The 27996-nt window shown below is 53.1% G+C and overlaps 2 protein-coding genes across 9 annotated transcripts; one reads left to right on the forward strand and one right to left on the reverse strand.

Annotated features, from left to right (window-relative positions):
- Positions 1 to 551: 551 nt before the first annotated feature.
- LOC129137603 (nitric oxide synthase, inducible-like) lies at positions 552 to 12405 on the forward strand. The gene is made up of 8 exons (XM_063800069.1): positions 552 to 623; positions 1394 to 1601; positions 3159 to 3245; positions 4216 to 4364; positions 5321 to 5513; positions 7035 to 7426; positions 9807 to 9923; positions 11427 to 12405. Exons 1-5 carry the CDS (start codon positions 552 to 554, stop codon positions 5477 to 5479), a joined length of 675 nt encoding a protein of 224 aa, XP_063656139.1. The 3' UTR covers positions 5480 to 5513; positions 7035 to 7426; positions 9807 to 9923; positions 11427 to 12405.
- On the reverse strand, positions 9774 to 27981 carry LOC129137601 (galectin-9B). 8 transcript variants are annotated; one of them, XM_054670422.2, is made up of 11 exons: positions 27824 to 27981; positions 20766 to 20857; positions 18583 to 18784; positions 16957 to 17067; positions 15672 to 15767; positions 13941 to 13976; positions 13386 to 13436; positions 12720 to 12761; positions 12164 to 12252; positions 11850 to 12012; positions 9774 to 10492 (listed from the first exon to the last, which is right to left on the reverse strand). In XM_054670422.2, the coding sequence occupies exons 1-11, from the start codon at positions 27860 to 27862 to the stop codon at positions 10346 to 10348; spliced, it is 1068 nt and encodes a 355-aa protein (XP_054526397.1). In that variant the 5' UTR covers positions 27863 to 27981; the 3' UTR covers positions 9774 to 10345. The 8 variants fall into 8 exon arrangements, with proteins under 8 accessions (XP_054526397.1, XP_054526396.1, XP_063655008.1 ...); XM_054670421.2 differs by having other exon boundaries at positions 12720 to 12764; positions 27824 to 27936; XM_063798938.1 differs by lacking the exon at positions 15672 to 15767 and having other exon boundaries at positions 27824 to 27936.
- Positions 27982 to 27996: the final 15 nt, after the last annotated feature.

Consider the following 27996-nt stretch of genomic DNA (forward strand, 5'->3'; position numbering starts at 1 on the left):
AACCAGAAACAACCCAACATTTGGAGAATAGTTAAATGTCCAACAGCTAGGGAATTATTAAATCCATTATGAGGCTTCTCTACATTAAATATCTTACAGCCATTTATAACCATGTTTATAAAGAATTTTGAATGATATGGAACATGCTTATACTATGAGGTTAAGGAAATAAAACAGGCTACAAAAATAAAATATATGTACTATAATAACAGCTATGTTGGTGCACAGAGAGAAAAACATTTACCAATATATTAGGAGTGGTTATTTCTGAGTGGCGAGATGATGAGTGATTTTTCATTCTATTCTATATATTTTTCTATATTTTCTTTTATTCTACATGTTTTTCTGTATTTCCAAGTTTTATACAATAGTGATCAAGAAAAGGTAATTACTTATTTAAAAAGAAAAAAGAAGACCCATGAGTAATCAGAACCCAGTAGATCTAAATGGCACTACAAACACTATTGTGTTCAGAGGTGTCTCCCCTATCTAAGCAGTGCCAGGTTAGGGAACGCCGCCCATCAACGTTCTAAGCAGTGCCAGGTTAGGGAATGCCGCCCATCAACGTTCTAAGCAGTGTCAGGTTAGGGAATGCCGCCCATCAACGTTCTAAGCAGTGTCAGGTTAGGGAACGCCGCCCATCAACATTTCCCAAATTCCAGGAACCATCTGTTCCATAGTGTCATATCTGTGTAGAACCTACACCATTACTTAATATTTTTATAGAAATCAACTCAGTTTTTAAAATTTGATTACCTGTGTTTTAAGAAAAATTTTAAATCACTCTAAATGGAAAAATAATGCCACTTGCCATTAATGGAAAGTAATCACAAAAATAAATGCAATAAAACAAAACAATATCATTAAATTCTACAGTGGTAAACCTTCTGAGCTTGAGAGCTGCTTTTGCTCTGTTTGATAAAAGCAGGGGCTGAGGGAGAGTGTTTTCAGGCAGGAGGGACGGATTTACAAGGGTTTGAGAGTAAGCCTAGCCTAGCAACAGACCCCTCAAAGGATTCGGGAAGATTGAAAGACAATGAAAAAGATTTTCTCACTAGAGATTTTGATTTGTTTTTAATTATTTGCCCACCTACCACCCAAACTGCCTAGGATACGACAGCTGGGGAAAGTGCCATTCAACAAAGATTTGACCCCAGCCCATGAGCTGCTGACAGTGGAGGTCACATAAGTTAGATAAGTGTACTGGACTGAGTTCCTCCAGGACAGGAACTATTTCTTCTCAAGCTTGGTAGTCTCAGCACCCTGGACAGTGCCTGGCGCATGGACTTGTTTGTTGAGTGAGTGAAGAAATGAATGAATACTGGGTTGTGACAGCCTTTTCCCCAAAGCGGGGCAGGCGCCCTGAGTCGCTCACATCACCCTTGGCTTTCAGTCCTCAGAGTACAGCAAGTGGAAGTTCACCAACAGCCCCACGTTCCTGGAGTTGCTGGAGGAGTTCCCATCCCTGCGGGTGTCTGCTGGCTTCCTGCTCTCCCTGCTCCCCATTCTGAAGCCCAGGTTTTACTCCATCAGCTCCTCCCAGGATCACAGGCCCACAGCGATCCACCTGACTGTGGCCGTGCTCATGTACCACACTCGAGGTGAGCCTGGGGCAGAGGCTGTGGAGCAGTCACGCTCCGCCCCTTCAGTTCCCTCATCAGTTCAAGGAGGGAGGGAACACCTACAGCCCAGAGTTGTTAATGGTAATAGGAGGCATGTGGGAGAGAGCTCTATGAACCAGGCAGTAAACCAAGCCTTCTGTATGTATATGATCAGTTACCATGTAGGGTAGGTACTGTGTGCATTTTTCAGGTGGCCCAGAAAGTCACACTGTGAGTAAGTGGAGAGCTGAGATTTGGACCTGGGTGGTCTAACTGCTGAGTCCAAGTCTTCCACCACTCCACTGTCCCACTACTCTTGAGACAAATTTAATGAGATCAGACTTGGAGAGCACCCAACCCTTGGTGAGAGCCCAGTGGTCCTTAGTCTTCCTGATTGTGCAGCCTGAACGCAGGGGAGATTCTGCACTGGCTGTTCACTCACTCACTGAGCTCATTCAGTGATGGTCTATTTCACATCTCTCCGTGCTCAGCACTGGGGCAGGTGTGGAAATACAACAGACATCAGCCCTGCCCTCAGGGAGCATCTAGAGGCAGCAGTGGAGAGATGAGTGTAGAAATAATTAGATGATTCTCATTGTGCAGAAGCCAAGAAGGAAAGGTCAGGGTCACTGAGGACAGTGAAGAGGGGGTGACGCTGCCATAGAGTGGTAGGCCAACATCTCTTTCAGGTGGTCTTGGCTCCACCACTGGCCTCTGCCCCCTGCCCTGCCCTCTGTAACTGAGTGTTGCTTGGTTTGGCAAAGCTGGGAGCTGCCTACACTTCTGAGCCCTCTGTCCTCTAGGAAACAAAAACACAGTTTCTAAAAACTGGCCAGAGACTCTGTTTGTCCTGCTAGAGAACACCCACCCAGACCAGGAGAGGAGAGGCAGACATGTCCTGTGAGAGCAAAATTTAATCCCGAGGAAAACCAGGGGGACCTCTGCAGTTGGTTGGAGGCCTCCTGCAAGTGCTGGGCCATTGTAAAAGAAATGCAACCCAGAGAAACCTCCTGGGTTTCTACAAGCCCAGGAGGGGCAACTGAGGAGGAAAGCGAGGTGTCAGAGCAGGCTGAAATGCGCAGAGCTCATCCACCACCCAGGGTTGCAACCAGCAAGGGCCACGCTCATGAGCACCCACAGCAGTAGCCACCCCGAGGGGCCACTTCATGCTGCTGTCAGTGGAGCTCAGTGGTGAGCTGGGAGCGTTCCTGGAGAAACTCTTTGGAAGGAGCACTGGAGTAGGAGTCAGGGAAGCTGAGCTGTCCTGATTTCACCATGACCTAAGTGACCTTGTCCAAGTCACTTTTCCTCTCCGGGACTCACTTTCTGCATTGGAAGATGGAGCAACTTGCAACCTCTCTAAGTCCCTTTCAACCTTCCTCAGCCCTGGGCTCACAGCGGGTAGATCTCAGAACCAGGAGGACAAAGAGCTGCTCATTGAGTCCTGAGAGTGCCTGAGTGGGGGCGTCCAAGGAGGCCGTGGTGTGGGTGGAGCAGCTGGTACGGTTTGCGCATGGGCAGTGGGGGGACGTTGGTCACTTTGTGGTATCGTTGCAGATGGCCAGGGTCCCCTGCACCACGGCGTCTGCAGCACATGGCTCAACAACCGAAGCCCCAAGACCAAGTGTCCTGCTTTGTGCGGAAGTAAGCACCCCTTCCACTCTGTCCCCTGTGGGACCGCCGACCCCTGGAGGTTCGGGGAGGAAAGGGAGGGATCTGGGGTTTAGGTGCCGCTCGGGGCCCCTTGGCCCACAAAGAAGACACTGAGGTCACACTGGTGTGGCTGTCTCTAGCAGAGACAGCGATGACAGCAGAGCTGGAAGGGCCCAGAGTCCAGTGAGCTTGGCCCTTTTTCAGAAGGACCTGGGGGAGGTGCTGGTGGCTGGACAGAAGTGAAGCCGCCTGCAGGACATGGGAAATCAAATAGGAGCTGCTCTCCACCCCCTACGACCGCTCCCCACAGGCCCAGCTCCCCAGCCATCCTGTGTGTGCGTGGGCCCGGGGTGTCTGAGGACTGGCCCCCTCTTCTCCTGTCCTCTTCAGTGCCAGCGGCTTCCGGCTCCCCGAGGACCCCTCCCATCCTTGTGTCCTCATCGGGCCTGGCACAGGCATCGCTCCCTTCCTCAGTTTCTGGCAGCAGCGGCTCCATGAGTCCCAGCAAAAGGGTGTGGCTGGAGGCTTCCCAGGTGGGAGGGTACCAGAGGCCAGCGCCTGCCTAAGAGCAGAACCATAGCCCCACAAACGGTTCCTGGACCTCTCTGGAGGGAAGGCCTCCCAAGTTTGTCTCCCTGTGTGGGGCCTATGTGGGTGAGAACGGCCGCCTTCCTGTCTCCGGCATTGGAACCGGGGCTCCCTCTCCCGGGAGTGGAGGTAACGGGAAAGTCCCTGCTTTTGACCTCCGATGGGCTGAGGGAATCCTGCATCTGCACTTTCAGTTGTGCGACTATGTATGAGTGATTGGAATGCCCTGGGCCTCAGTTTCTTCATCTGTAAGTGGGGATAATGCTATTAACTAGCTAGGATACTTGTGGGAGTGAAGTGAGAATTCCAGTTCGGCTTTGAGCCATAGCGCCCTGCTGGCCAACATGGTAACAACAGCCCGGGACTCCTGCAGGAGTGCAGGGAGGCCGCATGACCCCGGTGTTCGAGTGCCGCAGCCCAAATGAGGACCACGTCTACCAGGAGGAGATGCTGGAGATGGCCCGGAAGGGGGTGCTGCCTGCGGTGCCCACAGCCTGTTCCTGCCTGCCTGGCAAGCCCAAGGTAAATGCAGCCTCAAAGCAGGTGAAGCAGTACACAACGCAGGCTCCAGTGTGAGCCCGGGGTCCCCACAGGCCCCTCGCCTCCCTGAGCCTGCAGCTCCTGAGCTCTAAAATGCAGGTAATTCACAACCATCAGAGTGGGGCTGTGAAGACTGTTACGCCCTCTCTTCCAAGAGAAGTGACAGGACCGGAGAGGTTCAGGACTAACCTAGGTCACAGGCGGGTTGAGCCCAGAGCCCAGCCTGCTGAAGGTCGTCAGTAGGCCCCCGGGACAGGCGACTCCCCTGGGAGAGGTGGTCCAGGCTGGCTACGTTCAAACCCAGCAAGGCTGGAGGGCGGCTGATGCTTCCACCATGGCCCTCAGACGGGCTCAGCTGCCCCCAGGACCGCGTTGCCCTCTGAGCCTGAGGTGTCAGAATAGACTCTCGGCTCTCACACATTTGTTGCCATCAGGGCACCTCTCGGGCCCAGTGCTCTGTGCCCAGTGCTGGGGCCACTGGGCATCCTGTGTGGAGCAGGAGCAGAGAGTCCCCGACTGACTCCTGGACCTTCTAACTGGGAAGCCCGGGATCCGTACCCTGCAGGGACCCGATGGACAGTCTGCATTGAGAGGGTACTTTTCAGGGGTGTAGGCAGAGCCCTGGGCAGGGGGACTGCCTTCATTGATGCCTCTTTGAAGCATGGCAAATTCAGAGACAGTCTGGGAGCCCCACTGGACAATCAGCCCCTTGAGGGCAGGCCTGTGTCCAGCATTTATCTCTCTACTCCCAGCCCAGCCCCCAGAGCATCTGTGCTCCTCCTCATCCTGAGCCTGGACCTGTGCAAGGTCCTGGCTGGGAGGGGACTCACTCCACAGCCCTTAGTGCCCTCTCCCCACCTCCCTGAGGCCAGCAGTCCTGCCTGCAATCCTTGTCTCCAGTGGCCGGGAACTGGACCCACCGTTTCCTCTGGTTTTAGGTCTGTGTTCAGGACATCCTGCAGCAGCAGCTGGCCAGCGAGGTGCTCCGTGTGCTCCACAAGGAGCCGGGCCACCTCTATGTTTGCAGGGCTGTGTGCATGGCCTGGGATGTGGCCCGCACCCTAGCAGCTGGTGGTTGCCAAGCTGAACTTGAATGAGGAGCAGGTCGAGGACTATTTCTTTCAGCTCAAGGTATAATAGTGGGTGTATGGGCTGAGGGTCCTGGCCAAGGGCACAGGCTATTGGAGCCAGGACCAGGGGTGGCAGGTAGACCCAGGGGAGTCAGGCCCAGTAAAGTTCTGGACCCCAAGGGAATCTTAGCAGTGGCTGGGATCTGAGCTGGGTGGGCTGTCAGAAGGCCCCACTGCACATCCTGGACTGGTTGGCAGCTTTGAGAAGTCAGGTGAATGTGTTCCATTTTTCCATCTGTGGAATGGGAGCAAGAGAGTCTACTTGCCCTCTCCCCAAACCCCCCTTTCAGAAAGTATCTGTGTGGCCAAAGCAAGGCTGTGAACTCAGGGGAGAGCAAGGCTGCCCCCCGTCAGCCTCGTGTGAACCTCACACTTCTTATTTACACACAGGCTGGCGTCTGCTCACCCTCATCCTCCCAGCAGGAAGGGCTTGCATTTTATTGATGAAGATAATAGTGATATTTATCAAGGGCTTACACTGGGCCAAGTGCTTGCCAAGGATTCTCATGTGACATTTCTTTCCGTCCTGCCGAGGACTTTATGAGGGAAGCACCCTATTTTACAGAGGGAAGGGGGCCTATGGGGTCTACAGCAGTGAGAGCCTAGAGTTCAGTCTGCGTCTCTCTGATTCCAAAGCCTGTGACTGTGACTTGCATACTCTCCCTAAGACACATTCATACATTCAACTGAATATTTATGGAGCACCTACTGTGTGCTAGGGATAGAGCAGTAAATGAATCAGGCAAAAATTATTTACATTCCACTGGGGCTGACAAACCCAAACAAGGAAGAGGTGTAGTGCTTCGGAGAAAAACAGCAGGAAATAGCCCAGGGGACGCTGGGGAGTGTAATTTTAAATAGGGTGGCCAGGGAAGGCGGAGCTGGAAGGCGGTGTCTGAGAATAAACCTGAGATGGTGAGGAGGAGCCCCGTGGATACTGAAGGAAACACTCTGGGCTGTTCTGGAGAGGGCAGCAGATACAAAGGCCCGGGGGTGAGAGTTAAGCTGGCGTGTTTGAAGAACAGTGAGGAGATAACAGGCATTTCCCCAAATGTGTTAAATGAGTCGGTAGATGTTTGGCATCCAAAAGGTTACAAGGTCGAATAGCCTAGGACATGCTTAGTTAAGCCAAGGCAAGCACGTTGCTTTACTACAATACTTCTGGGGGCCTTCAACGTGCTGCTGTGCATCGGGACCCTTCAAGGCTGGGAGGAAAGAAAGGATGTAGCATTTCCCAGATGTGTTAATCTGAAAGCTCACACTTCCTGGAGCATCTTGGGTGGGGGATGAGCACAGGGCAGGAAATGGGAATGCCAAGTAAAGCTTTGGAAATGGTTAGAGGGCCTGCTCCAGAGCAGGTGCTGAGCGGGTTTAGGGTCTAAACCAGATTCAAGCCCAATCAAAGTATAACAGTTGGGAAGACAGATGGCTCATGAAGGTCCATGTGATAGGGAAGCTGGGCAACCCCAGGGGCTCATTCCAGCCTGGACTTGACACATTGGTCTCTGTTTTTACCTAAAAGAGCCAGAAGCACTTCCATGACGATATCTTTGGTGCTGTATTTCCCTACGAGGCAAAGAAGGACAGGGCGGTAGTGCAGCCCAGCAGCCTGGAGATGTCAGCGCTCTGAGGGCCCACAGGAGGGGTTAAAGCTGCCAGCACAGAACTTAACGATGGAGCCAGCTCTGCATTATCCGAGGTCACAGGGCCTGGGGAGATGGAGGAAAGTGATATCCCCCAGTCTCACGTCTTATTTCTCACCTCGTTCCCCATCAAGCCCTTTACTTGACCTCCTACCAAGTAGCACCCTGGATTGATCGGAGCCTCCTCTCTCAAGCTGGGGCCTCCCTGGTCCCTTGGAGACGAAACCTTCAATGCCAGGCCTGGCAAGTGGGTGAAAGATGGAACCCGCTGGTGAGTGCACCACTTCAAGTGACCACCAGGAAGTGCTGTCACACCACTGTGTATTTAACTGCCACGGGTGAAATTATTCATGCCTCTGTTTAAAAAACGAACACCCTAGTCTGTTCCTAATGGCCCCTTGGGTCTTCTCTGTATGATTCCCTGATGGAGATATTGACATGAATTGAATTTTACTTTAATCACACTTTATGTGTGTTTGTTGGGGGGGCTGGTGGGGGATGTTTTGTAGGGAATGTGGCCCTCAGTTATAGAGTGGGGAGCTGGTGGGTGTCGTAGCCTGGACAGATGCCCCACAGAGGGACACCCCAGGCAGGCCACGGCTCCTCTGAAATGGCTGCCAGATGTGACAGCAGCAGATGGAGCTTCGTGCTGGTCCAAAGACCTGCGGTAGGGTGGACGGCACAGGCCTGCCTCCCACACAAAGGATCTGACGCGGGGTCTGGCAAGAGTGGGATTCTCATATGAGGCCAGAGCTTCAGGGAAGGTCTTGAGCTTCTTCTTGGACACTGTCTTAGAAAGGTTTTGCTCTGGGGCCACCTGTCTCACGTGAGTTTGGCCAGTACAGATGTGGCCTCTGGGAATGCAGGGTGTCAAAGCGAGTGTGGGCCACAGCATCCTCGCCCAAGGGACTGAAGACCCTCCTGGGTTTGGAGACAGCCAGGGAAGGCTTTTTAAGAGACTAGGCCCATTTCCTTCTCCTGGTCAGAACCAAGAAAGGAGCTCAGTGGCGGCCTCTGGGGTCCTGGCAACACGTGGCTCCCAGCTGGGGTTTGGCCTGTGCCTCCTGGGCCAGGCCCAGGACCCTCCCCCTCCCGTCCTCCTTCCAGCAGCAGCGTCTCAGGTGGCAGGAGAAGGTGCAGTGCCAACTTCAGGCTCCAGACGTGCCCTGCCCTGCGTGACAGCCATGCATCTCAGCAACACGGCCAGGAGTCCGCTCTGGACCAGGGCTTCCCCGCTTTCATGTGCAGGCCTCATCTGGGGTCCCGTGAAAACAGAGACTCTGATCTCGCAGGTGGGGTGGGGTGCGGGACGCTGCGTTTCCAACAAGCTCTCAGTCGCTGCTGCTGCCGCCACCCTGAGGACTACACGGGGGCCTGAGGAACTGGACTCTTGCTGGGCCAAGCAGGATGTGTTGGCATCACGTTGACGCGGAGCTGGGCTGTCTGGCGGTGGCTCAGTGGCTGGCAGAACCCCACACATGGACACTGAGCCACTTTTCTCATGCGAGTCCTAACCCTATTGCCAGGGAGACCCACAATGGAACACACACCCATACGGTGCTTCGGGTCGGCTTCTCCTGACACCCCTTCCCCAAGCCACCTCCTCCCACTGGGATGCCAGGTCCGAGGAGCCAGCTCTGGCCCTGCTGTGGCCCTCACAGGCTCTGCCCCAGCCCGTCTCCCATCTCGGAGGCATGGGGCTGTTTCCTGGGGTCCCCCATTACCACCTTTCCTGTGTCCGAGACTCCTGCCCAAAAGACTAGAGCCCCAGCCTGCTTTCTCCAACACCCTCATGGGACGGTGGCTCTCTTCTCATAACTCCCCTAGACACTGGCCCAGTGGGGGCTCTGTGTGGGGGCTTCAACCCCACATTTCCCTTCCACACTGCCCTGGTGAAGTCATCCCTGAGACCTGATAATTCTAGACCCTGTGGCCACCAGAGGAGCCCATGCATTGGCTTCCTTTTTTGTTTTTTTTTTTTTGACAGAGCCTTGCTCTGTCACCCAGGCTGGAGTGCAGTGGTGCAGTCTCGGCTCACTGCAACCTCTGCCTCCCGGGTTAAAGTGATTCTTGTGTCTCAGCCTCCCAAGTAACTGGGACTACAGATACCCACCGCCACCACCACCATGCCCAGCTCGTTTTTCATTTTTTTGTTTGTTTGTTTGTTTGTTTTTGAGATAGAGTTTCACTCTTGTTGCCCAGGCTGGAGTGCAATGGTGCAGTCGTGGCTCACTGCAACCTCCACCTCCCAGGTTCAAGCCATTCTCCTGCCTCAGCCTCCCAGGTAGACGGAATTACAGGTGTGCACCACCACGCCTGGCTAATTTTGTATTTTTAGTAGAGATGGGGTTTCTTCATGTTGGACAGGCGAGTCACGAGCTCCCAACCTCAGGTGATCCACCTGCCTCAGCCTCCCAAAGTGCTGGGATTACAGGCGTGAGCCAGCATACCCGGCCATTAATCCTTTTTTAATTAGGAGGTGTGAGGTCAGGACCCCCTGCCCAAAGGGAGTCCATGCTCTCCCATCCCACTCCTCTCAGCAGCCCCTCCGCCTGATTCCACATATTCCAAAATGTCTCCAAATGAATTAAAGAAGCCACAGTCAACCCACATGAATGTGCCAACAAGCATTTTCATTTCTTTATTTTAAGGACACTGGGAAAGGAGCCAGTCCCCTGAAGAGAACACTCTGGTCAGTTGGTGGAGGCCAGTGGGAAGCCATCAGACCTGCTTTCCAGGAGGGGTGAAGGGTTGGTGCAGGGTGCAAGGTGAGAGTGAGGTTAAAGGTCAGAGAGGAGGGGCTGAGGAGGCCATCTCCCACCAGGAGCAGACAGCTGGTGGCTTGAGACTGGGGTGGAGCTGCGTGGGGGATGGGAGGGGACTGAGCATGGGGCTTCATCTTCACTGCCCACTCCTCCCCTCTCCCTGGCTGTGCCCGCCTTCTGGGATTGTAGGATTCCAGCAGCTGGCGCCCCAGGTGCTGCTGCGGCTGAGGAAGGCAATCCCAGTCAGCTGCCTTCTCGATTCCAGGGTGGCTGTAGCCAGAAGCAGGACCAGATAAGGACATGGCCTCTGCATTAAAGCCCAGATCCTAGGCACGGTTGGAAAGGCTGGGCCTGGGAAGTGGGGATGATGAGAGGACCCAGACTGCCCCACACCCCAGCCCCCGGCCCCAGGGCCAGGGAGCCGCCTATGTCTGCACGTGGGTCAGCTGGATGTCGCCACCCACTTCCAGTTTGTTGATGGTGGGCAGGTTCCTCAGGCGATGGTAGTATTCAAACACGTGCTGACCATCCACGGCCACCTTGAGGCAGTGAGCTTCACACAAGATCCACACCTGTGCAGAGATTATGCCGTTTGCACTACACTTGGGAAGTCCTCCACCCTCACTGCAGCCTCCTCTCTCCCTCCCTCCCTCCCTCCCTCCTCAGTTGTTAATAAGCCCCTCACCTGCACTCTATCCCCACTGAGCGACCGGCTCTTCACTAAACAGGCTGTGCGTGCTCCTTCCCCTGTACTGTTCCCTGGCCTAGAATACTGTTCCCACCACATCAGGGACAGGAGCACTGGCCTGTGCCATCTGTATCCCTCGGACCCAGCACACAGGAGTGCTCTGGGCCTGGGCTCCTGCAGCATCAGCCTCCTAACTTGTCTTTTCCACCCCAATGCCTTCTCCATGAGGCAGAGTACAAATGTTAAAACCTCCTGCCCTTTGCAATAGCTGACACTCCTATCACACATGCCATGTGTAAGGCACTGTCCTAAGCGTGCTACAGATACTGCCTCATTCCATTCTTACAGCTCTAGGAGATTCGTATGATTATTAGCTCCATTTTGTAGATGAGGAAACTGAAGCACAGAGTAGCTAAGTCACTTGCCCGAGGTCACACAGCTGTCCACAAATCAAAGAATGTTGCTCCCTGGCTCCATGGCTGCAAAGCCCTACATCAGTCATTTTCAACTCTGACTGCAGAGTGTAATCAGGCATATTTTAAAAATACAAATGCCCAGGCTGACCGCCTCATTGGCCTGGGCTGGGGTCCCAGCACCTATGTTTTCTTTGTAAGCTCTCTGGGTGATTTGAATGTGTAGTCAGGGCGGAGCACGCCTGCTGCTGTTCCTGGAGAGGCCGCACCCGCACCTCTGCATGTTGGCCCTAGCTGCCCCTCCCAGGCTCGCTCTATCTCATCGCTCTGTTTTGCTTTCTGCGTGGCACTGTTGTTATCTGCAACAATCTGTTCATGCTTTAGTTTCCTTGTTCCTTCCCCCAGCTAAATTGTAAACTCTCTGGAGGAAGGACCCTATCTGTCTGCTTCATGACTGCGCTCCCAGCATGTGGAGTGCTTCCTGCACAAAGCGGGCGACAGTGAAATCGTTGAATGAGTCAGTGAAGAAATGAATAACACCTCCTTCTTTGGTCTGATTTGACACTTACTGACTGTGTGACCGCAAGCAAGTAACCTGCACTTGTGAGTTTCTTTCCTCATCTAAAAAAGCAGATCCCAACGCTTCCTTCATGCAGGACAGTAATAATTATTAATAATAATGACAATAAATTTTAGCCACCTTTTCTTCTGGGCCCTCATCCCAGAGGCATCAGCTCCCATCCTGTTCAAGGTACCCCAGACCTCCTTTACCCCCTCCCCCTGTGTACCCATAGGAGCCTCTTCAAGCTCCAGGCTGCGGCGCCTTACCGAGAAGCTCTGGCCTCGGACGAAGGGCATTTTTCGGGGCAGACTTCGCTCCTCAGACCCCCAAGAGTTGTTGATCTGGGTGTTACGGACCACAGCATTCTCATCAAAACGGGGGTTCATGTGGAAGGCGATGTGGCTCCCAGAGCACAGGTTGATGTGGAACCTGGGGTGGGCAGCCTACTTGGATCTTTGTCCACTGAGTTCTGAGCCCCATTTCCTCCGCATCATCCCCAGCCTGCCAAAAGCCAGGGGAATGGCTGGAATGACCTTGAAGGGCTCTCTCTTCCCAGAGGTCACTGGAGCCTTTGGCTTACCTCTGAGCACTGGGCAGGACAGTGCCTGACAGGATGATGGACTTGGATGGGTACAGCCCTCCCGGAATGGCGGTGATGAAAGGCATCGGCTGTCAGAAGGACGGGGACAGGTCAGCCAGTGGCAGCCAGGGCAGCCGCCACATGGAAGGGGAAGATTGTACCAGTTCCCATGAATTTAGGCTGTCAGCTGAGAAGAAGCCCACGATATCTTTACTTGGTTCCATAAAAGCCAAAGGAAAACTTTCCGGTGCTCCTCAAATTAATGGGCTTAGATTAGTGTCATGAAAGGAAATTTGGCCAAACACAGAAAGAAAGACTCGTGGGGTGAAAAGGGAGGGCCATGCAATGTGCTCACGTTGACACGACAGTTTTAAGGTTGAAAGCTCCTCTCCACAGTCTTCTAATTCACTGGGACGCTTTGAAGCCCTTCAGCTTACCATTTTGAAAGCCCTTCGCTTTTAATTTTTCAAGGCCAGCAGATCCCTCCGCAGCGGCCCTTCATCCCTAGCCTGCCCACCACAAACAGAACCTCTGCCCTCCCTGAGAAACCACTTACATAGGCAGGGTGGGGGTACATCATAGGTAGGATGGCGGGAGTCTGCTGAAAAGAAACCAGGAAATTCAATGGGAGAGCGCATGTGTGGGCGAGCACTCACCCACGCGCACCCACGCATTCTAGAGGGGGCTCCACTGTGAGGCTGACCTCATGAGCCTTTGGCCCTTGGACTCTCCCGTAAACCTCCGTTTTCATGTTAGCCTTCCTGGAACTTCCTGCCGTGTTCCCAGACCCCACCACGGTCACCTGCCCCTCAGCCCCTCCGCAGGCAGCCCCACTAATGCTAAGTTCCCGGCCTGATTTGCACCAGCAGGAGAAGAGCTTAAGCCTGTGATCTGTAGTGACATCCCGGGGACCCAGAAGGCAGGGCCAGGAACCTCACATCCGGGTGCTGGGGCCACTGCACTCCCCACTTGGTGACAGAAGGACCAGTTTCCCTCCTAGTCTCTAGGGAACCTGCCTCTTCCACCACTGGATAAATCCAGAGTCTCTGCTGTCCCAAGGATAGTTTTAACCACATGTCACCTGAGCCAAGGACTCAGCCCCAGATGTCCCCACCCTCCTTGCTAAACCGCTTTCTTCCCAACTCTAGGGCTCTAGGGAGTTTAGTTCTTGGGGAAGGAGGGCACTGTGCAGCTGTGAACTGATCAGAACTTGAAGACTTACAGAGAACATCTGTCCAGAGGCACTCTGCACCGTGTGGATGACTGTCTGGGTCTGGAAGAAAGAAACCAGGTCTCACCCAGGCTCTCCTGAGTAAAGACCACCCCAGCTCCCACCAGAGGGTGCCACACGGCAGGCACCCTCCAGGGGCATAACCAGCCCAGTGGCCCCACAGACCCCACGGAGGGTGGGTCCAGGGGATGAGGGAGGGGCAAAGGTTAGAACCCTGGAGAAGACAGATGGGGACGCTGGTGGCTCTGGCCCGTCTTTCCTCTCGGGGAAACGTCTCTCAGCCTAGCCTCCCTTTGCAGGTGAGAGAAGTGAATGTGGGGCATGGTCTTCCGTGGCTGCCCATGGAGCGGCAACTCAGGTTGTTCCATCACGGCCAGCCAACCACATTCACCCACCAACCTCGCCAGGCCGGGTAGATGGTCAAGGGCCTGGCCTCTGCCCTCCCCACTCCCGATGGGAGAGGCCCAATGCCTGGCCCTGCATCCTCCATTAGCCCAGAAGAAGAGCCAAAATCAAGAGGATCCAAAAAGAAAGCAAGAGACTTACAATGGGAGCGGGGTTGGCAGGCCGCACGCTGGGAGGCTGGAGGGGTGAGGAGAGTCAGAACGGTGGTTATTGCGGGCACCACAGAATGGGGAGAGACGATGGCAGAACTCCAGGGAGGCTCTTGTGCTCAGAAATGCCTCCCCAGACACATCCACCTCCCTCTTGCTCCCAGGCAAGCCTTCCTGAGCCCGTGGCACCCAGATTTTTACCCTCAGGTGCACAGGGCTTTGGGGCTGAGGGGTAGGGTATCCCCACTGGTTCCTCTCGAGAGAGAGGAGGCTGGGTTTGATAGAGACCTCATTGCCTTCTGTAGCTCCCACAGCCAAGAGCATTACTTCCGGTGCCATATTTCACCCGTAAGGTGAGAAGTGGTATTTGTTGAAGGCCTATTGTGGGCCGAGTCCTGGGCTTCAGTGCTTTCCAAAGAGGGAAGCAGCCTCAGCTCCTGTGTCCCTGGTGAGGCAATGAGGCTCAGAAAGATTAAGCAACTTGCCCAAGCTTGCCCAGGTGGAAGGGATCAAATCCAAAACGGCAGCCAGTTCTGTCTGACTGTATCCAGCACACTTTCTGTCATCCCTAGGGCCAGGGCCAGCGCCAGGGCCAGGGCCAAAGTTTGGCTGCCCTGCAAATGTTCCCTGGGGCTCCACCAGTCCTGAAGTCAGCGTGGCAGGAGGCAGGTGCACTGTCTGTACCATCATGGGCCATAAAAAGGCTACATAGACAAAGCACCCCTCCTCCCAGTCCCCACTGCTTGAGTGGCCAGAGGAAGGGCTGCTCACCTCCTTGTCGTGGATCCTGCCCCACCCAGTAGACTGTTCTTGTCCTGGCTGGTATCCCATTCTCCCTGGCTGTGAAAACCACATTCCACATTCATTCATTCTTCGAGTCCCTAGTGAGTGCCAGGCACTGTGCAAATGAACAACCCACAGTCCCAGCCCTCTGGGGCCTAATGGGCATAGGGAGATGGGGGTGGAGTGACAGGGACAGACACGCAAACAGTTACAATGGGGTGCTGTGAACTGGCATGGCACAGATATGTACAGACTCCGTGGGGGCATGGGGGGAGCATCCAACAATATTCTGGGCAGGGAGGACTCCCAGAGGAGCGACACTTTGGCAGAGCATGGAAAGGCGATTAGTCGTGTGCTGGGGGCAGGCTGGCAGAGGGTGCTTCCGGGACCAGGGACAGCATATGCAAAAGCATGGTGGCCCGAGAGGGCCTTGAGTGAGCCGTGGAGGTTGCATGAGCTTCGTGGGTTGGGGGTGAGGCAAGGAGGTGGACTGGGGCCAGACTGGGGAGGAATTCGTATGCCCTGCTGGGGCATTTGGGCTTTGTTTGAAGGGCTGGGGACTTTTAAGATTTTTAAGCAGGGAGAGAGTGTGATCAGATTTGCTTATAAGAAGGTCACCGTGGCAGCGGTTGGGTGTGGGGGGTGGGGAACTGGACCCCTGTAGTCATGGTGAGGAATCCCAGAGGCCTGGGCCACATCGGTGGCTTTGGGAGGGAGATGTGTTGGTGCCTTGGAGAGACATAAAGAAGGGGGAGTGAAGAATCCAGGGCAACACCCAGGTCCCCGGCTCTGGGTGCCCAGCAGACAGAGACAGGGAACTCTTGAGTGGGTAAGATGTGGCCTACAGGCCCTGGTGGCCGGCTGGCTGGGGCCAGCCTCTTAAACCCTCGGTCCTTCCTGCTGTCTGCTCAGCCACCCAGGGCCTCTGTGTTGAACTCACTTTTTGTCTGCGCCCCCTGGGCCTGGGTGGGAAACAGACAGGCTGGGAGAACGGCACCGTGGAGAAGGCAGGCTGAACGGGGGCTGCGCGGGGATTCTGTTAAAACAAAAGGCACCGGCCGGTGAGGAGAAGCATTAATAGAGCCAAGGAGAAGCCGAAAGGCAGATGCAGGGGCAGGAGGCAGAGAACAGGCAGGCAGGGGGATGCAGCAAGGGGGTTAGGGCCACACGGAGGCGGGAGCGGAAAGGGCCAGGCTTCGGTGAGCAGCGCAGGGGGACAGTCTCCCTCCAGCTCTTCCCTCCCCTTCCACCCGCAGGGGAGAGAGTCAGGGAAGGAGGGAATGAGAGATGAGGACCAAAGGGTGAGGAGCCCAGATTTGCTGAGGGCCTACTGTGCACTTCGCTCATCTCAGGGAGCTCCCTCGAATGCCAAAAGGGTAACAGCAGCTCCCATCCAGCTGCCGGTGCCCTGTGGGAATGTGGGCCCAGCATACCCTAATCTTCCCATTTTTCACGTGGTATTGGTATCTCCTGACCTTCTTTAGTTTTATTTATTTTATTTTATTTTATTATTCAAACAAAAAGATTTTAGAGATGGGGTCTTGCTTTGTTGCTCAGGCAGAACTCTAATTCCTGGGCTCAAGCGATTCTCCTGCCTCAGCCTCTTGAGTAACCAGGATTGCAGACCTCCACCACCATACCTGGGTCTCCTGACCTTTTAGATGTTGGCAACGCATTCAAAGTTTTTAAAACACAGAGGTCAAACAGACCCTGGTGTGGGCCCAGGGGCGCCATTGTGTGACCTCTGATTATCTATCTCCTCAATGAATCACACAACCACCCATGGGGGGCAGGCAATGACCATGCTCATTCTACAGATGACGAAACTGAGGCTGAGAGAGGCAAAGTTGCTTGTCTAAGATCCCACAGATGACGAATGGCAGAGCTGGGAATTTGAACTGGATTCAGTTTGGTTCTTGAGCCTGGGCTCTTTCTGGAACAATATGCCCTCCTTACCAGGATGGAAATTGACGGATGAAGAGAAAGGGGCAGCTGAGGAGTCTGGGAGACCAAGGCAGGTGTTCCAGACAGAGACAGTGACATAGAAGGAGGGACAGAGTGACAGAGGAGAAGGGGCGGGCAGGTACTGGGACAGGGAAGCAGAGGTTGTCCCCAGAGTGACCTGGGTAGGAGACTGGCTCGGGTCCACCCAGCTGGGCCTAGGCACAGCTACACGGGGCCCTGCATCCCAGCCCCTGGGACCGGTGCCAGGTGGACAGTCTGACCTGGAAGCTGATGTAGGACAGCTGCACAGAGCCATTGACGGAGATGGTGTCCACACGGTGGAAGGGCACGCGGTGGAAGTACTGCACGAAGAGGCTCCCGTTCACCATCACCTGCCAGAGGAGAGCACGTGTTCTGGGGGAGGCGTCCCAGGCCGGGATGGGGACCACCCCTGAGCTCCTGGACCCTCTTTCTAGAAAATGAAGACCTGAGTCTGGTCTTCAGTGTGGGGCCAGTTACAGGGACGTGTGTGTGGCCCGAAGTGCATCAACCGGAGTATCTACTGGGCTCCAGTCGGGCTTTCCATTCTTCTGGTTGTTTCCTGCCCCTTTCTTCTCACTCCTCGATTTCCAGCCTGGTTAGGAGGCCATATTGTTCCAGAAAGAGCCCATGCTCAGGAAGCGAACTGAATTTCCTGGGGTTTCATTTATTTATTATTTATTTTTCCTTCAACTTTTTTTTTTTTTTTTTGAGATAGAGTGTCACTCTGTCAGCCAGGCTGCAGTGCAGTGGTTCAAGCGATTCTCCTGCCTCAGCCTCCCGAGTAGCTGGGATTACAGGCATCCACCACCACACCAAGCTAATGTTTGTATTTTTAGTAGAGACGGGATTTCACCATGTTGGCCAGGCAGGTCTTGAACTCCTGACCTCAAGCGATCTGTCCTCCTCACCCTCCCAAAGTGCTTGGATTATAAGGGTGAGCCGCCGTGCCCAGCCCCTTCAACTTTTATTTTAAGTTCCAGGGTATGAGTATAGGATCTGCAGGTTTGTTAACTAGGTAAATGTGTGCCACGGTGTTTTGCTGCACAGATCAACCCTTCACCTTGGTATCAAGCCCAGCATCCATTAGCTAATCTTCCTGATGCTCTCCGTCCCTGACCAGGCCCCAGTGTGTGTTGTTTCCCCCCTTGTGTCCATGTGTTCTCATCGTTCAGCTCCTACTTATAAGTGAGAATATGCGGTGTTTGGTTTTCTGCTCCTGCAACGGCTTCCAGCTCCATCCATGTTCCTGTAAAGGACATGATCTCATTCCTTTTTAGGACTGCAGGGGTATTATTTAAATATGCATAAAATGCTCACGGGGAGCAGAGGAGAGGTGACATCGTGTTGCATACTGAATGGATGGGAACATCCTTATCTCAGATAAGCATATTCAGACTGACTTACCCACCGGCTTCTCAAGCCCAGAGACCTACTGTGCTTGCAAAGGTAATTTGCAATGTGCTTACAGAACTATAACCGTAATAGACTCTGGATAAAGGCTGGAACAATGTCGCCGAAAAATAAATGTTACCAGGGACCTGGAGAGGAGGTATGGTGATAGCAGAGGAATGGAATGAGCTTGGAATTCAAAGACACACAACACCTAACAGCAACGTGATGACTCCTCTAGTTCTTATTTTCAGAGTAAAAGAAGCAGGAGGCGCACCTGTAGATTCAGGTGAAGGTGCGTAAGGAGACTACACAGCCATGGGTAACACCCTTACAAGGAAATGGTCATGTTATCTGTATGGTGGTGTCACTCTGGCTGAATGTCAATTACAGTGGTTACTTAAAAGGCCATTCACATTCACCTGATAGGGCTGGGAGTCCTGTGGGCGAGAGGTGGGGAGGGGATTCCTGCTCACCTTGAAATCTGAGCTCTGCACCAGGAAGCAGAGGTCAAAGGGCATCCCCTTCTGGAAGGGCATGTGCATCTTCCTCTCCTCGGGCCCCCATCTTCCTTTCTGCCTCGTGTTGCACACCACATACCCTCCGTCTTCAAACCGAGGGTTGAAGTGGAAGGCAATGTCGTTTCCACTGAAGCCCGTCTGAAAGTCCACAGCAAACCTAGGCCCAGGAAAAGCAAATAGTCTTCTGTGGCATGGATTATTGCCAATGACAGGCACAGGAGGGCCTCGGTGCCTCTGCCCTGTGTTTGTCTGGGATCTTGCATACAACTTGCGTGGCAGAGACTGCTTGGTTGGCATCCTTTTTGTTTCTCTAATTTGGATCCAATGTGTTTTTGTGCAATTATTGCATTTTGCCTTTACAGCACGATTTTCTAAACATAAGTAGAAAATGGCTAAGGGAAAGTGCTGGCATTAGCAAACAAGAAGCATAGGTCCTGGAAAGTGATTACCAGTTGGTAACAAAGATGGAAGTTGTTAAGCACACCTAGAAGAGAGAGCCTTCTGTGCCAGTGGACACTTGTTGGAGGCCAGCACATGCCTGATTAAGTGTGAAAGAAGAGAACAAATGTAAAGAGCATGTGAAATCGGGGCCAGGCGCAGTGCCTCACGCCTGTAATCACAGCACTTTGGGACGCCAAGGTGGGTGGATCACTTGAGCCCAGGAGTTGAAGACCAGCCTGAGCAACAGAGCGAGATCTCATCTCTACTTAAAAAAAAAGATATATATATATTTAATTAGCTGGACATCATGATGCATGTCTATAGTCCCAGCTGCTCTGGGGGATGAGATGGGAGGATCCCTTGAGCCCAGGAAGTCGAGGCTGCAGTGAGCTATGATCGTACCACTGCACTCCAGGCTGGGTGAAAGAAAAAAGTCCCTGTCTCTAAAGAAAAAAATAAATTAATTAAATGAATAAATGGAGAAGATTGCATTTGAAATATCACTGCATGTATTTTTTTCCTTTGGAGTCCTTCAGCTTCATTCCTGTGGCCCTTTGGAAATTCCTGCCCCAAGGAAGGGAGAGACAGAAAGCTCCTGAGAGGAGAGGGCCCTCTGAGGTAGGATCTGTCTCTGTGCAACAGGATGGGAGTGGGAAGCCCTCCTGGTGCTGGGAGGTGGGGGAAACGGAGGGAGAGGGAAAGAGGAAGGGGTGGAAGATCAGAGGCATGGTTCTGATTCCCCCGGTTGGAGGATTCAGGGGGATCAGGGCCTCCCTGCCCTTGGCATCTCCTGGGGGCACTGCAGGCTCTCACAGAAGTCCGACAGCAGGATGGCAATGGTGGAGGAGGTCATCAAGAATCTAGGTGGCCGAGCTGAGGTTGAGCTGGGATCTACGAGGCCCAGAAGGTCTTAAGAGAGGTCCGCTGGGACTGAGGCAGAGAGGCTTCCGAGAGAGAGCCGTGAGTCCAGAGGCTCTTCTGTGGGCCCCGCAGACTTCAGCAGGCAGCCACCCGTGGTCCCTCACTAAACCAGGAGAGAGCTGCACACCTCTGTGCCACCCAGTCAGGGTGCCTCGGCAGGGGTCAGCCAGGCCTGCGTGAGGGTCGGGGGCCCTCCCAGCCACTGACAAGCCACGTGAGCTCCTCTCTGTTCCCAGACAGCCCACCTTGGGAGGGAGGAAGGGGTGGGAAACAGCCCTGATACAATGTTAGTATTTTGAATTGACTTAGTAGTTTCCAGAAAAGGCCTTGAAACCGAAAGAGACCAAATTACTTCGGATGTCAATTTTCAGTATTTTCATGTCAGCAGAAGGAGAGCTTCAGAGTGGATGAGAGCAGTTAGGGAAATGGAGGAAGTTTGATTTTTGCAACTCTCAGTCACAGTGTGCAAGGTTCAGCCCAGAACATAATCATCCAACTCTGACCATCCCACTCCCTCCTTAGGCCCCATTCATTCTGGAGTCCCCATTCAGCTCCCAGGGCCCCATTCATCCTGGAGTCCAGGTTAATGGCATCCCTGGGTGCAGGTTGTGCCTGTGGAGTGCTGTCCTGTGGCATGGGTTAGGGATGCATTGGGTCTCCCCTGAGCCAGGCACGTGAGCTTGGATGTTGTTGTTTGAACTAACCGAGGCTCACAGGCACAGTGGTTTACTAAGGGACGAGGCTGGAGTGAAACGTTTCCATCCATATACACACACCTGGTTCCACTGGAGCTGAGAACGGCCCCATTGACAGTGATCTGAAATCCGTCCTGGAGACCCCCTTGGATAGTCCCAGAAAAGGGGACGGCCTGCAGGGAGAAGACATGGGGCCTCAGTCAGGTGGCCAGCCTCCTGTTTGCTCCCCTCCAGGGCTAGTCGGTGGCTGGCCTGGGTGTGACCGCACCATGCGAGGGGCTAGGGTGCAGCTGTGACCAGGACAGAAGGAGTCTCAGCCCCACGGGTCTTAGGGTCCTGTGTGGAGGCAGACACAAATCCAATTAGTTACTGAGACAGTCTAAGCTTGTGATAAGGAGAATCCTGGCCCTGAGAGGACGCGACAGGGAGCTGAGCTTGTGTGAGAGTCTGAGAGGCAGCGGAGGCCACACCAGGAACGCTCCAGGCGGAAGGCCTTCCTTCCAGGCAGGGAAGTAGCAGGCAGACGCCCTGGGCTGGTAAGGAACTAGGTAGCAATGGGGCTGCTGGACCCCATGCCAAGCTCCCAGCAAAGTGCCCAGCACCCTGGCTGGGGACTCAGGAGGCCCAAGGGAACAAAGGGACCCATCAAGGGTCTGCAGGTTCCACCGAGAGGGTCACCAGAGAGGGTCAAGAAGAAGGCATGCACCTCTCCCCACCACCACCATATAACAATGGCCACCGTGACCTTTGCCCTCCTGACCACCTTCAGCAGAGTCTCTTCCCAGATGCCCTCTGCAGCCCCCAGCCCTAGCGTAGTTTCCCCACTCTTCCCAGGCCCCATGGGCAACCACTTTGTCAAATTCTCTCTTCCGCGCCTCTTTAAAGGAGCTATGGGCATGCATCGTTTTGGAGTCAGGCCGACTCCAGGTCTGAATCCTAACTCTGCTGCTCCTGACCTGAGTGGCCTTGGGAAGCCTATTTCACCTCTCTTTGCCTGAGTTTCCTCATCTGTAAAATAGGAAGGTGTTTCTCCTACTGCATATGAGTGATGATTTTGTGAGAAAAAGCCTGTGGTAGAGGAGACTGGCACATAGGAGATGCTTTACTACTGTCACCCACCCCCCACCTTGGTCTCTCTGAGCAAAATTCACAAACCGGTACTTCCAATTTTCAAAGTTTATTCCGAAATGCCTCATATCCGGTGTGGTTCTATAACCTGCATTAAAGCACAGTTCTATCTCATGGCTGATTTTCACATTCTTCAAGTTTTTAATGTCTTCTCTAATATCTCCTTTAGGTCAATTTCCTACACAAATTAAATGCCTAAAGAAGCCAGGCAGGTGATGTGTATGAGTCAGATGGCCAGGTAGGGAGTGGTGGGGACTGTGGCAAAGTAGACGTCACACCCCTAATCTAAAAAGTCAACATCTACTCAGCACTAACCAGTGATTACCGTCTGGGCTTAGTATTGGCAGAACTTCCAAATTTTTAAGATGAGACAGAAACCTGAATTTTTTTTTTTTAAACTTTCTAATTTCTTGGGGGAAATTTTTTGTCAAAAAGGATTATGTAAAAGTTCCTGACTGGGCCCAGTGGCTTACATCTATAATCCCAGCATTTTGGGAGGCTGAGGTAAAACAATCACTTGAGCCCAGGAGTTTTAGGCCAGCCTGGGCAACATAGTGGGACCCCCATCTCTACAAAAAATAAAAAAAATTGGCCAGATGTGGTGGTGCACACCTTTAACCCCAGTTACTTGGGAGGCTGAGGTGGGAGGATCACTTGAGCCTGGGAGGTCGAGGCTGTAGTGAGCCACGATTGCACCACTGCACTCCAGCCTGGGCAACAAAGCGAGACCCTGTCTCAAATGAAACTCCCCAAATTCCCATATTGTAGAGATACACAATGAAATATTTACAATGGAATGAAATCTCTGGATTTGCTTCCACATATCTGAAGGTGGGAAGAGAAGCAAGCGAGGGAGGGTATAGGATGAAGCAAGATAGGCCTGAGTTGCTCATTGTTGGAGCAGAGTGATGGTGTGTGTTGTTGATGGTACAATTCTCTCTGCATGTTTGAATTTCCTATAATAACAAGTTAAAATAAACACTGTGCAGGCCAAACAGAAAACACCCACTAGCCAAATTCAGCCTACTGGTCACTGCTTTCTGTTCTGTATTGTTGAGTTGTGTGACCACACAGCACCCTGGGAAACCCATCCTAGCTCAGTGTACACACCTGGCACCGTGACAGCCCCAGGCAATCTGAGATCTGATCCAGATAGTCTCTGCTCCCCATGGATTTGAGGGGGGTGTCTTTTCTTGCTCCTCAGGTCAGGTCTGAACCCTCCCATTAAATACTTTGGTGACCTCAAGCAAATCACAGCTTCTCTGTGTCTCTGACTTCTCTTTCTTGTCCCTGTCTACACCAGCGGTGTGGGGGAAGGAGAGTCAGCCTGATCCAGTTATGGGCCAGCATGGGCTAGGATTGGGAAACCTGTTGTCCCTGAAACGCGTCTGTGGAAGATTTTTCCCCTTGCCTGTTTGTGGCAGCCTGTGATTCCCTCCAGAGCCTTTCATTCTATCATGAGAGACAACGCTGAAAATACACACCCTCCTGGGAAGCATGCGGCCTCCACTCAAGCGTATTCACACCACAGCATCTAGAATTGAAGGCAGAGAGTGATGGACATGGGCTCGCAAGTCCACACAAGGCTTAACTAAGGAAGCCAGGAGGGAGAAAGACCAAGTACAGGTCATGGGGGCAGGACAGGGCAGGCTAATCTCCAAGGCAACAAGTTCCCCAAAAAAGTTCTGTGAGGTTTCAAAATGTCTTAAATGGCACCCCCAATTTCTGAAAAACAAGATTTTTATTTTATTTTATTTTATTTTGAGGTGGGTTCTCACTCTGTTGACCAGGCTGGAGTGTAGTGAGGAGTGTGATCATGGATCACTGCAGCCTCCACCTCCTGTGCTCAAGTAATCCTCCCACCTCAGCCTCCCACCTCAGCCTCCCGAGCAGCTGAGACCAAATAAGTGCAGGCCACCAAGCCATGCCCCACTAATTTTCAAATTTTTTTGAAAAGACCAGGTCTCGATATGTTGCCAGGGCTGGTCTTGAACACCTGGGCTCAAGTGATCCTTCTGTCTTGGCCTCCCAAAGGGCCGGGATTTCAGGCATGAACCACTATGCCTGTCCTGAAAAATGAGATTTTAAATTGAATATCATCCAACAAACAAGGTTATTCATTGCAGCATTATAACACAAAGGATTATAAAGCAAAGCATTGGAAGGAGCCTAAAAGTCTTCCAACAGGGAAAAGGTGAAATAAATTAGGGTATTTCCATATAATAGAAAAAGTTCTGTGTAGCTTTCAAAAGAAAAGAAAAAGAAGACGGAAAAGAAAAAAGAAAAAGAGGAAAACTCTGAGCACTGATATGGAATAATGCCATTTGCATAAAAAGTGGGTAGGGGAAGGCTATGGACTTGCATTTATTTATTTATAGATAAAATATCTCTGGAAGGATTTAAAAGAAACTTATAATACTGGTTATCAGTGGGCGACCCCCCAGAAACATCCACATTCGAATCCCCGGAAACTGTGAATATGTTGTAGAAAGGACTTTGCAGATGTGATTAAATGAATAATTTTGGCATGAGGAGATTGTCCTGGATTATACAGGTGGTCCCAATGTAATCACAAAGGTCCTATAAAAGGGAGCAGGAGGATCAAAGTCAGAGGTAAGAGATGTGACAACAGAAGCAAGAAGCTGGTTTTGGGGGTTTTGTTTGTTTGTTTGTTTGTTGTGTGTTTTTTTTTTTTTTTTTTTTTGAGACAGGATCTCATTCTGTCACCTAGGCTGGAGTGCAGTGGCATGATCTCAGCTCACTGCAGCCTCCACTTCCCCAGGCTCAGCGATCCTCCCACCTCAGCCTCCCAGGTAGCTGGGACTACAGGCATGCACCACCATGCCTGGCTAATTTTTGTCTATTCTTTGTAGAGACACAGTCTCAGTTTGTTGCCCAGGCTGGTCTCCAACTCCTGGGCTAAAGAGATCCTCCTGCCTCAGCTTCCCAAAGTGCTGGGATTACAGGCATGAGCCACTGCACCCAGACAAAGCTGCTGGTTTTAAAGATGGCAGGAGGGGTCATAAGCCAAGGCAGGCAGGCAGGCAGCCTCTAGAAGCTGGAAAAGCAAAAGAAACAGATTCTCCCCTGGAGCCTCCGGAAGGAAACAACCTTGCTCACACGTTGATTTTGACATCTGACCTCCAGAATCATTAAGAGAGCAAATTTGTTGTTTTAAGATTGGCCAGCCAAGGCTGCTGTGGAATTTAGATCCGTGTGTCCAGGAAAGCCAGGAAAACAACTGGACCTACTTTTGCTCCGTAGGGTGCAGGAGGATGGATTTTTATGTTGGATTTGTGGTCCCATGGGCCTGGGCTCGCCTCCCAGCTCTGTACACGAGCAATTCTGACACTGGCCAAGTCACTTGACCTGCCTGTGCCCCACTTCCCTCCTCTGAATGGCAGGACAGTAACACCACCCGACAGTGTTCTGGAGAGGACTGGGTGCAATGCTGTGTGCTGAGCCCCTGGCTGGCAGCATTCTGGAGAGGACTGGGTGGAATGCCATGTGCTGAGCCCCTGGCTGGCAGCGTTCTGAGAGGACGGGGTGCGATGCCATGTGCTGAGCCTCTGGCCCATGTCGGCCTTGACAGTGCAGCTCTTTGCATGGAACAAATCAATCCCTCTGCTGAGTCAGAACTTGCTCTCTGTTCCTGGTTGTGCCCAGAGACCGGGGACTTTCCCTCTTCTTCCTACCTGGAAGTCAAAGCAGAGCTGAGCTCTGCGGACCAGAATGTGGGCAGCCTCATTCTGGACTCAGCATCACCAGAGGACACCAAGGCCTGGCCCCAATAGTAGGGAGCTCAGCCTGGCTGGCCGAGACTGCCTGCCAGCTGGAGCCAGTACGTGGCTCTTAGCCAAAGTGCCCTGTTGCCTCAGAGGCTCCACGGTCCTGCTGGCCACCTTTCATGACACTTTGATTTTAGCCTTCTGACCTCCAACACTGTAAGCACAAATGTGTTGTTTTAAGTTGGCCAGCTAAGGCTGCTGTGGCATTTGGATCCACGTGTGTCCATGAGGGCTCTGGGGGTGACCAGGAACATTTATCCTCACAGCAACCCCGGCCACTTTTACAGATGAGGAAACTGAGGCACAGAAAAGTTCAGTCACTTGCCCAAAGCTACACAGCTGGTCAGCAACAGAGCTGGGATTTGAACCCCAGCACCCACGCTTCTAACCACCACACAGGCTTCCTCTCATGAGGAAGCTCGGAACGTCCTTATTCCTGGCTCTCGCAGTGCTTCCTGGGCCACACAGCAGGTGGTTCCAGCTTCCCCCCAGCCCTCCAAAGAGGCTGGGCTAGATGAGGCCAGACAAGAAGTGGGAGTGAGGTTTCCAAGCCAGGCCCTCATGGCACTCAGCCCTCCTCAGCAGGACAGTGAACCGCGTGACCTTCCCCCACTGTCGGCATGTGGAGAAAGCGTGGCTCTGACTGCCAGATGGGTCACCGAGTGAGGCTCAAGTGTCCCAACCCAGGGGAGCCCCCGTAGGGTAGAGGGGAGCTCTGGACACCTGTGGGGGCTGCACTGATCATCTTTCTTGTCTGAGCTCCAAGGCCCCGCTTTAACTCTCTCAAACTCTCTGATGTGCATAGGAGGATTTTCCTTCTGAATCCAAAGATTAGAAAGTAAAAACCAGTTACCAGAATAATAATATGTCAGAACCTGGAAGAAGCTCTGGGATCCCCTCTCTGACAGAAAACCAGAAATGGGGTGACATGCTCAAGGTGGCACACGCTGACCCTAAGGCTCACCCAACACCGGCAGCCCGTTCCAGCTTCCCCCACTCCCTCTATGCAGGTTCTACCTTGGGGGCTTCCATAGGGTGGCTGAGGGGTCATTGGTGACAGCCAGGAGGAAACAGGCCTCCTTTCTCCATTCTTCCTCTCTGGAGTCTAGAAAGCAGAGCTGAGCTCTGCAGACCAGAACATAGGCAGCCTCATTCTGGACTCAGTATCACCAGAGGGCACCCAAGCCCGACCCTGGCCTCTGCTGAGGTGGCCCCTGGCAGCTTCCCTGCCCTCAGCACCCTGCCTCTGCCCACCCTCCCCATTCTGCCTCCCCACTCAGGAAGGGCCCATCAGCCCACCCACTCCAGCCCCTCGGGAAGCTCTTTGCCAAGGCAGGGTGAGATCCTATGACAGGACCCAGCCCAGGACACAGTCACCCCTGAAGGCTCCTGGGCTCCTGGGGCTGCCACTCCCATCTGGGGGCATTTGGCAACTGGCCTTTGCCTCCCTGAACCTTGGATTTTCCGTGAATGAAGGGGACTTATAAACCTCACAGAGTTTCAGCAAGGCACCTGCAGCCCTCTGACCCCACACTGCAGGGACAGTCCCTGCCCCCTGTCACCTCTGAGACTGTCCGTCTACAGATGCCCTGACATGCCTATGCCTGGTTAACTCCGCCTCACCCTTCAGAGCATGGACACCTCCTCGGGAGGCCTTCCCTGCTACACCCAGACTCCCAATAACATGAAACACTCCCAAAGCACCTACAGTGTGTCAGGCACTGTTCAAACACACTAGATACACTACTTCCTTAATCCATATCCCAACCCTGGGAGTGGGGGGCTCAAGTATTATTCCCACTTCACAGATATGGAAACTGAGGCCCAGAGACCACCAGCCAGTAAATAGCTGGACCCAGGGAGGCCAACTCCACAGTACGCACCCTTAACTACCATGCCGGGTAGCATCCTTACTGTCCCAGAAGCATGCTTGCTTCCTCTTTACACAAACCATCCCACTCTACACCTCTTCCCCTGAGCGCACAGGACAGGACAGGACAGCTCAGTCAACACTGTCAAACCCATGACTCATGGGAGGAGCATCCCTCCAGGCATGAGTGAGCTCAGCATGGCACAGGTGTGCCAGGATGACCCCTACTGACATTTCTTCCCTGCTTGTGTTCTCTTTGGGATGCTCCCACCCCTATCTCCTGCCACCCTCAGAGCCCCATAACTGTGTCCCCCTGGCTGAGGCAGCACTGTGCCCACGGCCCTGGAACTCACTGGGCTCAGATAGGGAGCCTGGGAACCGCTGAAGGCCATCTCTCCACCGCCTCTGTGGCCACCGCTGCCTTTCACACCTGCCAGGCAGCCCTTTGCAGAAGGAATGACTTAACAAAGAAATAGAAACCAAAGCAACTTGGCTGTTATTCAATGGGGAGGAGCCGGCAGCAAGA

This window comes from Pan troglodytes, chromosome 19, assembly GCF_028858775.2.
Source record: "Pan troglodytes isolate AG18354 chromosome 19, NHGRI_mPanTro3-v2.0_pri, whole genome shotgun sequence".
NCBI classification, from domain to species: domain Eukaryota; kingdom Metazoa; phylum Chordata; class Mammalia; order Primates; family Hominidae; genus Pan; species Pan troglodytes.